Source organism: Saccopteryx bilineata, chromosome 7 (genome assembly GCF_036850765.1).
Source record: "Saccopteryx bilineata isolate mSacBil1 chromosome 7, mSacBil1_pri_phased_curated, whole genome shotgun sequence".
Lineage (NCBI taxonomy): Eukaryota > Metazoa > Chordata > Mammalia > Chiroptera > Emballonuridae > Saccopteryx > Saccopteryx bilineata.
Genome location: NC_089496.1, coordinates 42352476 through 42368653, shown reverse-complemented (window position 1 = coordinate 42368653; position 16178 = coordinate 42352476). Strand labels below are relative to the sequence as shown.

Sequence of the window (16178 nt, the reverse complement as noted above, 5' to 3'; positions counted from 1 at the left end):
TCTTTACCAGGAATCTCAGTCCATTTAGGCTGCTATAACAAACCAACATAGATGGGTGGCTTAAGAACAACAGAAGTTTATTGCTCACAGCTCTGGAGGCTGGAAGTGCAAGATGAAGTCACCAGCAGTTTCGGTGTCTGGTAAGAGCCTGCTTCCTGTTTAGAGCCAGCCACCTTCTCACTGCGTCTATGACAGTAGGGACAAGGGAACACTCTGCGATCCTTTTTTATGAGGGCATTAACCCCATGCATGTGAGCTCATGACCCATCGCCCCCCAAAGAGCCCACTTCAAAATACCATCACCTTGGGGATTAGGGTTCTAACACATGGATTTGGAGGGAGACCAACATTCAATCTACAGCAAGGGATTTGCGATCCAACACAGGAATCATCAAAAACTTCATCCTAGTCCACTACCCTACTATTCCTTACTTGTAACAGTATCTTCATTTGAATTTTAATCCCAGGATAGACTTATGTGGAAAGCTGGACAGGATGTATTATTCCTATTGCACGAGTGCGATCTGGGAAGCTCAGAGAACACGAAGGTCAGAGAACCCGGAAGCCCCAGCATGCACCCCAAAGAGCGCACACCCAGGGGGTGAAAGTTCAATCCTCTTTCCAGGAAGATGAGGTAAAGAGGCGGGAGATCAAGGCCTGAGTTATAAGTAAAATGCAGGCTGTTTAATGTTTAGGCATTTAGATTTGGTGGAATAAGAGGTTTAAAGTTTTGCTTAAAATAAAATTTCTGGATTATCTCTCAATGGTTCATATACATTATTGCCAGTTGCTCTGCTGCATATGCATAGTTTTGTATATGGTGATGAATTTTTAGCATATCTGTGCTTCCAAATGAATCTCTGAGTCAACTTTCTTTGCATAATACTAACTTCAGTAAAGAAAAGCTCCAAATATAGTAGGTTAATAAAGAACTTTGATGTGTGATAAAAAATTGACTTACATTTTAAGATTTTTAAAAAATGCTTTTTTCAAAAACATATTGGTATTTAATTTAAAGCACGAAGAAACAAAAATAAGGAGAACTCTATGCTAATTATGGAACAGTTTTTATCTTAGTTTCATTAAAGGAAATTATGCTATGTAGCATGATTGACTTCATTGGCTGAAGAAACACTAGAATTCTTTTGTACAAAGAATATTGTATATAGTACAAGATTCCCTAAGTCATAATGTAGATGGAGTTTTTGTACGCAGTTTTAAGGCCTCACATAAAAATATTTGTGCATATTTTTTACAGTGTGGTAAAAAGTGCAAATATAGGATGACACCTGATGTTTTTTAATTTAGAAATTATATGTAAGAATCTAATAACGTTAATTTTAAGCTAAGTGCATGCAGATAGGTACATGGAGGAGTTTTAATAACCTTTGTCTGAATTGATTAACATACTTCATGTTGTGTAAAACGGTAGTTGCTCGATTCGTATGTCTGCTTATGGTTCAAATTCTATAAGTAGTGGCCTAAGGAACTGCATAGACTGGAGCTATCTGACACCTGACACCGTAACTTCTAGAAACATGTGGCTATTTAAATTAAAATGCAATAACTTTTAAAACTCAGCTCCTTGCTTGCACTCAACAAGTGCTCAAAAGTCACCTGTGGCTAGCAGCTACCACATTACACAGGGGAGGTAAGGCATTTTGCAGAAAGTTCTATTAGACAGCAATCCTTCCTGCTGATTGTGTAGGCTAATGAGGTTAACAAGGGGTCCATGGGAATGGGTGGAAAATTCACCAAACTGTTCCAAATTAGCATTCCCCTGCTCAATGTTTCCAAACACGTCTGTTGTTACACGCACACAGCTGAGTCCCGGTCATCATAAGCCATCGTATCTTTAGAACTCTCCTGGCCACTGCTTTAATACTGGTAAAACAAGCCTTGAATCTGCTCCTTGAGGGACGCTGTGATTTCATGAAGAACTTAACGTGATTCTCACTGTTGCAACATCAGATTCTTCATTGAGGAACACACACTTTTGAATGCATGGTACTTTATTGAAACGCACATACATACAATGATGACAAAGGAGAAATCTGCAGAGTTGAGCACAGTGGCTGCATGCATTGGGGGGACAGGCAGACTCTAGTCTGACAGAATGAAACAGGGGTTGAGAAACAGGCAGAGACCGGAGAACAGGTTTCATTTCCCATCACCACATAGAGGGGTCGTCCAGCCTGTGAAACAGAAGAAGCAGAGCATGTGAGAGAAAGTTCCCGGCTTCCTGGGAGGCTTGCAAGAGTGAGGCATTCCATTCTGAACTGAACGAGGGTCAGAAACTATCCAAAAGGCTCCTGTCAGCGTTCGGAATGGGAGGCCATGTAGGACATCAGAGCGGGAGACAGGGGAACAATGTGCAAAGACCCAGCGGAGTAGATTTCCCTTGTGGTAACAAGAGTCTCGGGCAAATCGCAGAGGGACTATTTACAAGGCTCTGTAGTTATGAAAGGAGCCAAAGAACTCCGCAATATTTCTGAAAATCAAAACTACAGGAATCACACGAAACTGTAACAAGAAAGTTATTATTGCTCAACTTTGAGTGTGCTTTCTTTGTTTTCCTGCAAGGCTTTTTATGTAGTAAGATGCTTTACTGGACTATAAAGAACCCTTTTAAATAAAGTAGCACTCACAGGCAACTTCAAGGCTGCCAAGTTTCATTTCCTTCTAACTGCACTTGATTGCAGCTGTCAATCAGGGCGCAATTAACTGTATCTCATGCACTAACTGTGTAACCTCAGAGAAAACAAAACTGACAATTCTAGAATTGCACCTTCATCCTGGCTGGCCATTGCACAAGAGAACAGGGAGAGGGTCAGAGGGAAGGGGATGGATGGCTCATCAAGTCATCTGCTTTCATCTCTAAGGAGAACCCCAATGAAGAGTGAGTGACATGCCAGTCACACTCACTGAGCAAGTGTTCTAGTGACCTCTTCTGGGGAACTTGGTTCTTGCCATTGTCATGCTCTGGATTTAAGGCAAACAAGCTACCACAGAAATGGATGAACCATACGCATGTGATCTTTCTGGGGGTAGAGGCAGGAGGCAGCAGATAGAAGAGCCAGTTATAAAAATCAAGGAGGACCAGGCTTCTTTACAGCAGAACTCTGTCCAGGAGGCACCAGTGAATCCTAACCCAATGTGTGACTCCTAGATATTGGTAGGCACCTTTTCTCAAAAGAGTCCACACTCCCAAGAAAGCCCCATGGCTACAGACAAGCCCCTGAGACTAATACACTGTATTCATTCATTGAGTGCAATAAATTACTACGTGACATCAGCTAAACTAAAATATGTTAAAAAGTAAATGAGTTCTCTGTAATTTAACTGCAGTTTCATGTAAAACCTGAAAGGTTAGAATAAGGCTCATGAGGGACATATTCCAAGCTACCCCACACAGTATATTAAAACTAAAAATCACCCCCATCCAAAGTTGGATAATTGATCATTTCAGCGTAGAGATGGCGACTCACTCTATGCTCCCCCAATTCTAACCCAGTAGACAGTCTCTATAGAGTAATTCCAGGGCAAAAGTCGCTTATCTTTAGAGTTTTCCAAGGAGCACCAAATAATTTGCAGTAGAAAATATTACCCCACAGAAGTTCAGAGATTTACAAATAACATGAAAAGAAAGAGCCCCCCATCCTGTTCCCCACCCCCCATTTCTCTCCAAACCCTCGCTGGTCTGGAAGACCCAGTTCCAGGGCTTCGTCCTCAGGCAGCCCTCTCTCCTGCCCTCTTCCGGGCCCCAGGAGTGGTGCAGGGATATCTGCACACGAATCTTTCCATACCTAGTTCTGGGAACATTGTCTGCGCTTTCTCTCATCAAGAGGTCCGAAATCAGCGTCTCGGGGCTGGACCGTTTTCCATATCTAACAACAGCAACAACACGTCAAGTTCTTTAAAGCAAGTTTGGAATAGTCACAAAAATCTTTAGAAGAAAGAAGATAGTCTCCTACTTGGTGTATTGAATCTAAAATTTCTTTTCAGCTAATCCTCTGCTAACAATTCATCTAGGTGTGCGAAGCATATCTTATCAAAAAGATCATAAAGATGATTTCAAATTAAATATATTTCATTTTGTTTGTATACTTAAATAACAGCAGATTATTTAAACTCAACCAAAAATAGAAAAATTCTTGTCTTTTTATACCACAAATAATACCTATGTAGCTATATGACTAGGTGAGAGAAAATAAAAATACATTAAAGTATGCTTTAACGTTTCCATAATTAGTTCATCAGCTATAGTTCTGATGATACAAATCAGTTTAAGTCTTAAGAAAAAGACCAGATGATATTTCAGAAACATTCTTAGAAAATAAAAAAATCAGTGACTGAAGTCCTAGACCCACCTGTGCCTTTCAAACTCAGTCCCCTCATTTGTAAAAACAAAGTCGTAACTCATGTTTAAAAGGAGTCTTCTCTCTCTTTCCTTCTCCCTGCTAAAGCGTCTGGCAGGTCTATAGTACCAAAGCATATTTTGTTTCTTTGTTTTTGTTTTGCAGAGGCTGTTTTTCCCTTTAAAAGGCACTGGATACCAGCAGCCACTTTGTTCACAAATGGAAGATTAGCCCGGCATGGGCGGACTAGCTAACAGACGGAAGAGAGAAACGAAGCCCTCAGAGGGTATACTCTAACTGCCTATCAAGCACAATTCAATCTAAATTAGGGGGAGATTTTCCTACTATTGCTCCTTTTGGGGGGGGGGCTCAAGGAAAGAAAAGTACAGATTAAACTCCCCCGCCCCCATCATCTGTAAGGTTTCCTCAAAGACTTTTCTGGAGTTGTGATATCAGACTGTAGGCTCCTACTTACGCTTACTTATTCTGTCCATCAGTTGGTTTTACTAAGCTTAAAACTTTGGGGCAACCTTAACTCATTTATCTTCATCATGCAAGCTCCAGTGAATGAAAGAGCTGGCCAATATTTTCTCCGATTTACCAGGTAAAGAAACTAAATTTCTAATAGCAGGATTTGCCCACGACAGCACCGTTCACTGTTTTTCCTTCTCTAATTTATCCCGGATTATCCTTTTTCTCCACAATGCTTTAACTCTCAAAGAGAGAGTCTGCAGAGAGAAAAACACCCCAACTCTGGCTGCATGTTAGAGTCACCTGGAGAGTTTTAAAAACCACTAGGAAGTCCAAGCCCCATTTGCGTCCCCACCTCAAACCCCAGGTTCTGATTGAACTGGTCAGAGGTACAGCCCAGCATCAGTATATATTTTAAATTCCCCAGGTGGTTCCAATATGCAACCAGGCTGGAGAAACACTGATCTAGAACTGGGTTTCTCAGCCTCAGCACGATGGACATTTGGGGCCGGATATTACTTTGTCATAGGGGGCTATCCTGTGCATAGGAGGATGTTTAGCAGCATCCCAGCATCCCTGGCCTCTACCCACTAGACGCCAGTAGCACCACCCCTCATTGCAAGAAAGAAAATGTCTCCAGACATTGCCAAATGCCCCATGAAGCAAAGAGCCAGTCCGAGTTGAGAACCACTGATCTAGAAAAGTGGTAGATTCATGCTCTAGAAAAAGCGATGCCCCTTTCAGAAGCAGTGAGCCAGGGCATACAGTTTCAGAACACGGACTGTGTAGAACAGGGGAGGAAAGAGAGGGTTTACGACCAAGTCAAACCTGCATTCACAAATGACACTGTAATTTTCAAAGATACCAACATGTGCGTGCAGAATGGAGGTTATTGGTGCCGATTATGAACCTCCGATGGTTTCTAAGGAGGAAGGTAGATGAAGATGAGACAGAAAACTCTGCTCCAAAACCAACTCATTTCCACTGAACCTGAATCTCCTCCCATGAAACTGAAGTCCCTTTCCCTTATTTTTGCTTATCAAAGATGTTGGAGGTCACACTAACTGCTGATGGTGGTGACAACACCCAAGGACACGGCTCAGTGAGGACACGGCTCTGTTTTCATCACCCCTAAAAAGATTTCATGAACTGTTTTTAGTTTCATGATCTGTAAAATGGAGATAATTATACTCATTCCAAAACTCTGAGGTAGATAGAACAAAATAATCCCTAGAAAAACATTTTGAAATGCTAACGCTTTGTGCCGAATAACGATAAAGCTTTATAGCAACCATTTTTGCAAAATGAGTTTTTCTGCATGTTATAACTGACACACTAATTAACTAAGAAAGGTTTTCCTAGCAATAGCTTTTTTATTCGTACAAGTTCTTTTCTCCGGTCTGTTAGATAGTATAAGCAAGAATTAGAAGCAAGTAACTTTCTGAGAAATCTATTAAGATATCAAACAAGTTGCTTTTCACTAATTAACATCTCCAGGCTTTGGGGATCATAAACCAATACTATTTAATTCTGGCACTTTCATGTGCTTCTAATTCTGTATAAATTGGGACTTTTCAAAAACTTCTCAGGATGGAATAGCTTTTGATGAAACAGAAAAAAAAGGAACTTTTATTTAAGAAATAGAAATTCTCTCCACTTTGCATCCTTTCCAACCAACCCTTCACTTGTAAACAGTAAAAATACGGTAAAAAACAAAAACAATACTTTACACAACATAATTTAAACATATTAAATAACATTAATGCTTTTAAAGTGTTCATTATTTAAAATGAAGCTCACTAAGGTCACTTGATCTTAGAAATTAAAAGAAGATAGTAAATGATTTAGAACTAAGATGAACCAATTTTGGAAACAATTGTTAAATGCTATATTATTTGCAAAATTGTTTGGATTTTATTTATTTATTTTTTTTGCTTAATATTTAATATTGAGTGTGAAAATGTGAAATTTCATTTTAGCTTCCTGGGGTTTCAGAATGAGGTTTACAATTTCCCCAATTCCATAGAATCTTGGGATTCACCCTGGAGTGACTTAGACCAGTGTGAGTTTCTATCTAATAAAGAACCAACCAGACACCTTCTCTTCAGAACTCACCTGCTACAAGATGGGAAAGCCTCTCTACATTTTAGATCAACTGTTTTCTGCTAAATCGCTCATTATTTGGACTACAAGAAAACAAAATAGCTCTATTTGTCTTTTTCCTAAATGCTGTCATTCAATTCGCTCAGGGCAGGTGGGGAAATCTGGCCATGTCTTTAGCAATCCAGATAGTTTCCTCCTTGGTTTGTGTTACCGGTTTTCCTGGACACCGTTCAGTCTGTTTCCCCTGCGGCCCTTCCCTGGGGGCGCTCCTGACCCCTTTCACCGGGTCCTTTCTCATTCCCGTTTCCAAACAGCCCCCCAACTGCTCTAAGTCTGAAAGGGGCAAGGAGGTAGGTAGGCGGCGATGCCAGCCGTACAGCCCAGAGCTGAGTCGGGATGAGGCAGTGACTGTGGTCACAGTCCCAGAGAGCAAGTGCTCAGTGCCCTGCACAAACAGTTACTGAGAGCGGAGGCGGTCAGCATGCTGTCCTGCCTGGGACAGAGCAGAGGAAAAGAAACGGCCCCCGTCCTCTCAGACCCCCAGGGCCTCTGGGTAAGCAGACGGGAAAGGCCGCCCCCGGGGGGTCCCTCCGCGCCCACCCACCTCTGCCTGGTGATGAGGTTGATGTAGTGCCGCAGCGCGGAGTAGTATCTGGCCATGTCCTCGGCGGGCGCGTCCTCTCCGGGGTTGTCGGGCTTGGAGGGGTACCCCTCGGTCAGCGCGCCCAGGCAGACGAGCAGGGACAGGGCGAGGGTCAGTCCGGACAGCCCCAGGCGCTTGTTCCCCAGCATCTGAGGGCACCAAGGGCGCAGGGGAAGGGCGTGGGTGTCTGGGGGACACAGGCTCCGCCGCTCCCTCCTCTGTTTCCAGGCTCTCCGCCCCCTGCGACTACCCAGGACCCCCAATCCGTGCTCCACCCAGCGATGCAGAGGGGAGAAGAGCGTGGCTAGCACCCCACCCACCCCCCGCGGGTGTAGGGCGCGGTCTGCGCTGGCCACGCTCCTCCGCTCCCCCGGAAAACTGTCCCGGGCCAGGGCCCGAGTCACAGGGCCGGGGGTCCTGAGTCACAGGGCCGGGAACCGCGGGGTGAGGGGCGCAGAGGAGCGGGGAGGGTGCGGGCCCAGTGTGGACACTTTAAAACCGGAATGAGAAGTTCCTCCCGCTGGCTTGAGCAACATCACTTTCCTGCCCTCTTCCCCAACATCCTTGTCTGGGGAGAAAAGTTTCTAATCGGATACTTCTGGTCTGTCCGCTGCAGGGACTCGACGGCCATGGCTGGGACTACTCGGGGTGGCAGTTTGGGGGAGAGGGGAGAGAACGGCTCCCCGGGCCAGTGGGTCTCGGGTCCGACCCCAGGTTGGATGCGCGGGGCGTCCAAGCTCCAGGAATTCCTCACTCAGGGGCGCTGCCTGGGGATCCTCCCGCCGGCTGTGATCCCTGAGCAAAGAGCCGGCCGCCCCAGGCTGGGGGTTGCCGCCCCCAACGCTTCCTCCAAAAGCTAACCCAGGGAGCCGCCCGGGTCCCGGCCGGGAGGGTCCGGGAGGAGCGCAGCTGCGCCCTCAGAGGGGACCCGTGGGGCAGGTGGAATGTAGTTGCCAGAAGCGGCTGGCGCGCGTCGGGCAGGGAGCGCACTTGGCACCGCGCTGGGGACGGCGAGCGGGTGCGCTCCTCCCGGCGCCCCGGGGCTCCCAGCGGTGGGACGGCCCGCGCCCACCCCCGCTGGCAGCCGTCAAGCCCCGAGGGTAGTAGCACTCACGGTGGCGGCGGCCGGCGGGCTGGCGGTTGTGGCTGGTGGCGGAGCTCTGCTGTCCGGAGTGGAGCGTCTCTCCCAGGGTTGAGAGCTGGTGAGCGGGGTGCCGAGAGCGGGTTGCAACAGGGTTTTTATGGTGCTCCCTGGCAGCGGCAGGAGGGGCCTCGGGCGATCACGCTCCGGTGACTCCCACCCTCCCCGTCCCGCCCCCAGTGGAGTGGCCGGGGGGAGGGGCTGGAGCCGCAGCCGTGAGAGCATCGCTGCCGGAGCCACCACAACCCAACTCTGCCGACCGCGGGGAAGGGGACCTGGTGCCCACGAGCGAGCGAGCGCGGCGGCGCATCCTGAAAGCGTGGGACGGCGCCTAAGACAAGTCCCTGCCCTCCAGCAGCGCCCCGAGCCCGCTTCCCTTCACGCCCCGTCTAGTCCTGCCAGCGACCGGAGCAGCCCGGGTCATCCTTGTCGCCTGTCTCTCGGACCAACTCGTTCGGCGCCAGGGTAGAAATCCTCTCCTTGGTGGAGCATCTCCGGTACCCAAGCGGCGATGGCCCCGGGCACAACGACCCCTGCGCGCGTTCGGAGCAGAAAACTTGTACAGCTTTTCCCATCTGTGCTTCAAGCAGGTCGGAGCCACCAGCCCCAAGTCTGGAACGAGAGGGTCCCAGCGGCACCCTCTCCTTCCAGGGGCTGAGACCCGGCTTCCGCGGCTTTGGCCACTCTCCCCAGCTTGTTTCGCCATATCGATAAGCCCTTTCCAGGCGCTCGCCCAAAGGCGGACGTGGAAGTGGGGCGACCGAGAACTCTGTTGAGACGGCACGGGGTAAACTCACTTCTTTGGTTTGCTGGGGGAAAAGCGACAATTCAAGGGTCAAGAGGCCCCTGAAAGTTCAATCAGAAGAAACATTTTGGTCCTAAGCTACAGGTAGTTAAATAAACAGCAATTTCTCTTTTATCCGCTAGCCCTTGTTAGGTATCAAATACCTTCGATTAACGTTGATGGAGAATGTGGGTTCTGATGGAAATTAAAAAAAGATCATTTATTTGCACTTCATGTTAAACCTGTTGGATGAATATGAAAGATACAGAAACTATTTTTACAGGTTCAGAATTTTATGTAGTGGAGTACATCTTTAAATTCCCTGAACGCTCTTGGAAGTCTGAATCTTGATAAATAACATAGCAGGGATAGGTTGTTAAAGCATTAAGTTACATGCTATGATCTTAATGTTAAAATGACAAGTGATTCTGTTAAACAAATACTTTGTTTCTGCACTGTTTTTGATAAAATTAACCTAAATATCAATTACTGTTTAGCAAGCAATCCTGTGGTGTGTCAGAGATTTTGAAGACCAACATCTCTTTCTCTTAGCCGAAAGCTGCTTGTTCCAACATGAACATACATGCCAGCAACACAAATACCAGGTCTCCCGGCATTGCTCAGGGGTGCTTATGTGCAAGAGTCTTTGGTAAAGTTAGAGCAAAACACCTTTTCACTTAGAGCCCCTTTCTTGATAAGGAGAAGAGCACAGTTCACTTTTCAATAAAATAATCTTATTTTTAGATTGTATCACAGGTTCACGCCAGTTGACTTAGGAGTCATTGAATTACTGGGAAATTACTTCTAAGAAGATGTATTACTCTGGAGTGGGGAAGAATACATAAATTTGATTAATTTAGCTAAGATAAGGTCACCGGTACCCCAAAATAAGAGTTTATTCTCGGGTTTCAGCATTTGGAGCATAAAAAATGGAGTATGTACCCTCCATGTATCCTTTCATCCTTAATGCCTTTCTCTGGTTCCAGCTCCACCCCCTGGCCTTGGGCTCTGAATAATCTTTCCTTTCAGGACTTTGCTCCATTAATTGCCTCCTCTTTTTCTGATAATTTTTTATGCATATAAGTATATATACTTACAGTTTATAAATTTGCTTGAGTTTATTTCATAAAAGAAACAAAGCAAAACCAAAATCCCTTACCATCCCCCAACAAACAAAGTCAGAGTCATTCAGGCCAGCATCCCCTTCTAGCTGCTGAACCATTTCTCTCCTTTGTTTCAAAATTGTGTATTTATTTCTATATGCATTTATTCTTAACAGCCTTGTTGAGACACAACTGAGATATATTAATCTACTAAGGTGTGAAGTATTCCATTGGATATATTCTCACCTATATACTCCCATGAAGTAATAACCACCATCAAGGTAGTGAACACAGATATCACCACCAAATGTATCCTCCTATCCCTTTAATAATTCCCTTTTCCTGCCTGTCCCTGCCTCCCTCCTCCATTGGCCGGCTTCCTGTCATTAGAAATTTGTCAGCATTTTCTACAACTGTATATAAATGCAGTTCCATAGCAAGTTCTCATTTGTCCCCTTTCAGCATCATTCTATTCACATATACTCATGTTATTGCATGTATCAAAAGCTCATTTCTTTTTATTGCTGGGTAATATTCCATGATATGAATATATATTAAATGTGTTCTTAAAAATATACTCAAGCCTGACCTGTGGTGGCGCAGTGGATTAAGTGTCAACCTGGAATGTTGAGATCGCCGGTTCAAAACCCTGGGCTTCCCTGGTCAAGGCACATATGGGAGTTGATGCTTCCTGCTCCTCCCCCTTCTCTCTCTCATTCTTTCTCTCTCTCTCTCCTCTCTAAAATGAATAAATAAAATCTTAGAGAAAAATAAAGTAAATAAAAATAAAAATCTATTCAATTACCCATGGACTTTGAGTTGTTTCCAGTGTGGACTATTACAAATAAAGCTTCTATGAACATTAATTTACAAGTCTGTGTGGACATAGGCTTTTGTTTCTCTTGGGAAAATACTTAAGGGCAGAATGGCTGGGTCACATGATATGTGTATGCTGTCCCACACTTTACTGATGATCTGTTCATTTTATATTTTGGTTTGCTTTTTTTTTTCTGTGTGTTTTATTGGATAGTTTCTATTGCTATGTCTTTGAGTTGATTATTTCTTCTTCAATATCTAATCAATACAAAGTCTATGTAGCTTCTATCTCTAGAATTTCAATTTGGATCTTTTAAAAAAAATATCTTCCATGTTTCAACATGTCTAATCTTTAGCTTCTTGAATAAACATAATAACTTGTCTACTACTTCTATCATCTGTGTCTTTTCTGTGTTATTTTGGATTTATTGATTTTTTCACTTCATTTTGACTTGCATTTTCCTTTTACTTTGTCTGCCTGGTAATTTTTGATAGGGTGTCATAAATTTTACCTTGTTGTTTGTTGGATGTTTTTGTATTTTCTAAAACATTCTTGAGCTGTTGTTTTGGAGCACAGTTAAAAACTGGGGAGCAGCCTGGCCTGTGGTGGCGCAGTGGATAAAGCGTCAACCTGGAAATGCTGAGGTCGCCAGTTCGAAACCCTGGGCTTGCCTGGTCAAGGCACATATGGGAGTTGATGCTTCCAGCTCCTCCCCCCTTCTCTCTGTCTCTCCTCTCTCTCTCTCCCTCTGTCTCTCCCTCTCCTCTCTAAAATGAATAAAAAAAAACTGGGGAGCAGCTTGATGCATTCAGGTCGACCATTTGAGGATTTTTAGGAGGGACCAGAGTTAGCTTTATCTAGGTTTAATTTTTCCCCACTTCGACGGCAATAAGCTTCCTCTTACTTTAACTGATAACTGATACCCCACTGACTGTTGGAACAAGCACTATCCCCAGACCTTTGTGAACTTTGAACACTGTTACCTCTCCTTTTTTTGTGGTTCTTTTCCTGGTCTCAGGTGGTTTTTCGTATGCATGATCCGATCAGCATCTACTAAATACTTAAGCGGGACACTGAAGATCTTACTGTCCTCTTTCTTACCTGGTCCCCAACCTGGGAACCTCTGGTGACCCAGCTCCAGCCCCTCTGCCACCTCCTCCCCCTGTACCACAGCAAGGGTCTCCCTCTTCTGTTTCCCATCTCTAACAGATCACTGTCCTTTGTCGTCTGATGCCCAATGTTTTGGATGTTGTTTCATATATTTTTGTCTGGTGTTTTAGTTGTTTCAAATTGGAGGGTAAATCGATTTCCTCTTTCTACATTTTGACCAGGACTAGAAGTCTCATAGCAAAGCTTTAAAATATATATTTATAAAATGTTGTTTCTACTTATTGTCTCTTCTTCACCTTTGGTTTGGTCAAAAACCATGATAACCAATGTTCTGTCTGAATCTAGCCATTGAACCTGCTGTCAGTATAACCTCCTAATTGAAAGCTGCATGGACCTTCACTGCCTTTACTAGTTATCTGACTTCTCTTGACCGTTGCTTTTGCTGGTTTCCTTTCTCTCTGAACTGACCATCCTCTTCTTTGCTGACTTTTCCTTCTGCACTCCAAGCCCCTGCCTTAACCTTTCTACTCTAACTGAGGCAAAGGTAGCAACATTCTTGGTGGCCTGATTCTGTGATGAGGCTTTGGGAGTTGTTTCTGGAAGCTCAACCTAGAGTCTGTTTTTTTAACATTCACTCCCAAAGACTCTACCCTTTCATAAATTCTTTTCTGCATGAAGTAACTGGAACAGATTCGGAGACCTGAAACTGAGAACTCAGACCATGTCCACAGATGGGCTCTTGAATCTCACAGATGGGAAATGCACACTTCCATGAGATATTTCACCTCATCTAGCTACTTCCACAAGTCCATGTAAGCTCATAGAAAACGATCATGTGGAAAACTAGGGGACCAGTCTCAGACATGCAGAGCTATCAGAGTGTCTCAAAGTATAAAACTGTGTGCAGAGACTAGAACTCCTCCAGCTTTGCCCACAGGAATGTCTTCCCAGAACATTTCTCCAAACCTTCCTTATCAAAGGATGCTCTCTTGATTTTACATTCGGAAGCATTTATTTTAATTATTCAGTCTCTTTTTCAACTCAAACTCTTCCCCCCTCCTCTTTTGGGGTCCTGGGAGAGATCGTTTAAAACCAGTGAGGAGAGAAGCCACTCAAAAAGAACTGGACAAAGCACACACTGTCTGCACCTTCGGTTGTTCTTGCCAGACCTTCAGAGGGCCCTCTCGGACTCAGAAACCCACAGCAGCCTACCCATGAGAACAGCATCCTTTCAACCAGTGGTCCTTTTTTGGGCCATGGACCAGTTTAATGTCAGAAAATATTTTCACGGACTGGCCTTTAGGGTGGGATGGATAAATATATCACACGACCAAAACAAGCATCAAGAGTGAGTCTTAGACGAATGTAACAGAGGGAATCTGCTCATTTTTTAAAAAATAAAACATCGTTCAGACTTAAATATCAATAAAACAGAAATAATGTAAGTTATTTATTCTTTCTCTGCAGACCGGTACCACATGGCCCACGGACCAGTACCGGTCTGTGGCTTGGGGGTTGGGGACCACTGCTTTAAACTGCACTGTTATAGTTAATATCACCTCATAAGATGGTCATCTCCCATAGGATAAAATTAGGCCAAGAAACCAAGTTCTCCAACCCCTTTCATAGGCTTGATTCTGACACCTATGTTTTATCCTCTTCCCTAACAGGCCACAGGCTACCTTCAGGTCCCACTGTGACAACATTCCTAGAGCAGTCTGGTTTGCTGGCGTGTTTTTGCAAAGTATTTCCTTTCCCACATCTTCTGGTGGCCATTTATTTTATTTTTAGGGGAGGACTAAGCTAAACGACCTCAAACATAGTAATGATGTCCTTAAATCATGGTGCCTCGATGAATTAAGGTTGGAAGGTTATTTACCTAAGGCACATCCACAGGTCACATTTGGAGCCCTCAACACTACTCCATACAAACTCATCATTTCAGATCGAGAGAGATTTCTTGCCCTCAACTGGGCCTCTTTGCCTACTCCTATCTGTTTAAACTCAATTAGCATCTCACCTCACTCTACTGAAATTTTTTTTTAGCATATATTTACCATCCTTGAGTTCACTTTTGATTCACAGACTGAAATATAAGTTAGGCTCATGTTTGACACAATCATAAAACCTGTGAACATGGACTTACACAAAGAAGTGAGTTATATACCCCATGTGAGAAGTCTGGGTTTAAACTAATCAGGGCTAGTATAGCACCTCAAAAATACCATCAAGAGACTGGGCTCTCTCTCTCCCTGCCCCCTCATCCTGAGGATGACTGGCACACCTCTAGCATCAAGCTTCAATTCCAGTCAGGAAGAAAGAGAAAGGAAAAGAGGCAGAACCAGCTAACCCATTCACCAGATCCCACATAGTCTTTCCTAGCTGCAAGGGAGTCTGGGAAGGTAAGTTTTAGTTTTCTTGCTTCTGTGGTACAGGAAGGCATGAAAGGGTACACAGATGGGGTTTGAGTGACCCAGTCTGCAGTATGTGCCTATTAAGTCTGTGCTTCCCAGCATCTGGTTCTACGCATTCCTTTACTAGTTATCTGTTTGGTCTTCATTACTAGTTTGGTCTTTATTATTCATCACTGGGAGACCATAGCTACCACTTTTCCTTCTGCTGTTGAGATAGGGCAATAAAGGCCAAGACAAAAACAGTCTGTTCAGTTTGCTTAGAATTTTTTCTAGATGATGAAAAGAGCACAATGATTTAATCTTGTATTATTTATCCTAAAATGTCTCATCTCAGGTAAACCACATCAGCTCTCTGAGTCTTAGTGTCCCATCTGCAAAACTAAGGCACTGGGCTTCAATATTCAGTTCTTCCCTCTCGCCTGAGAGATCTCAAGTCTCTATTATAAACCAACTCTCACTCACGTTACTGCCATGAGAACGCAAAGAGGCTGGGCAGAAGGAAACCTCACCATGCCGCCCACCATCATCTCCATCTCTATCCTGGTCATCTTGTAGAACCTCCCGGCACATGGAAAGAGAGAACTGAGGGGTGTAATAGGAGTTTAGGACCCGTGTAGTAAAGTACATTTCTCATTGCCCCTATGTGACTTTTGCCTTAAAGGGATGAATCAGTCTAATCTTTGTTATTAGAACCACAATTTCCCCTTCCAATAGTTGTGGCTTTTCTGGGATCATGAGCCATCAATAAGGTGTCATCATCTTTTAATCACCTCTTGGCCCAGCATAGCCCGTGAAGCTACCTTAGCGCCAGAGCCTCCACTCTTGATATATCAAGCCCTTTCTAGGCCCACGCCTGTACAATGTTCAAGTCCTCTCTTCTACTGAGTGATCCATAGCAGAGGAGAGGTGCACAAGGCATAGTATTGAGGGGTTGACCAGAAAACCTGTCTCCAAATGGTATGCTCAATGGGTAAGCACGGAAAGGACAGAACAAGACAGCTGATAACAGCTCAACTGCTGAGACCACAGAGAAAAAATCAGAAAGAATAAAAAACAGACATTTAACATCAACGAAAAAGGGACAGCAGGCCAGGAAGAAGCCTGCTAAGTACTATGGAGATGACATTCCCAGTCTCCTAAGACTGTGAAGAAGAGAGCTTTAAAGTATGTGTGCCTGAGTCAGACCCAGCAAATGGTCATGCTGCTTGGATAAGCTTATTTCTGGAACCACATT

The 16178-nt window shown here is 44.4% G+C and overlaps 1 protein-coding gene across 1 annotated transcript; it reads right to left on the bottom strand.

Moving 5' to 3' along the window:
• Nucleotides 1-2000: 2000 nt before the first annotated feature.
• NPY (neuropeptide Y) lies at nucleotides 2001-8834 on the bottom strand. Its single transcript, XM_066239308.1, has 4 exons — nucleotides 8690-8834; nucleotides 7537-7724; nucleotides 3807-3887; nucleotides 2001-2195 (listed from the first exon to the last, which is right to left on the bottom strand). Exons 2-4 carry the CDS (start codon nucleotides 7722-7724, stop codon nucleotides 2171-2173), a joined length of 294 nt encoding a protein of 97 aa, XP_066095405.1. The 5' UTR covers nucleotides 8690-8834; the 3' UTR covers nucleotides 2001-2170.
• Nucleotides 8835-16178: the final 7344 nt, after the last annotated feature.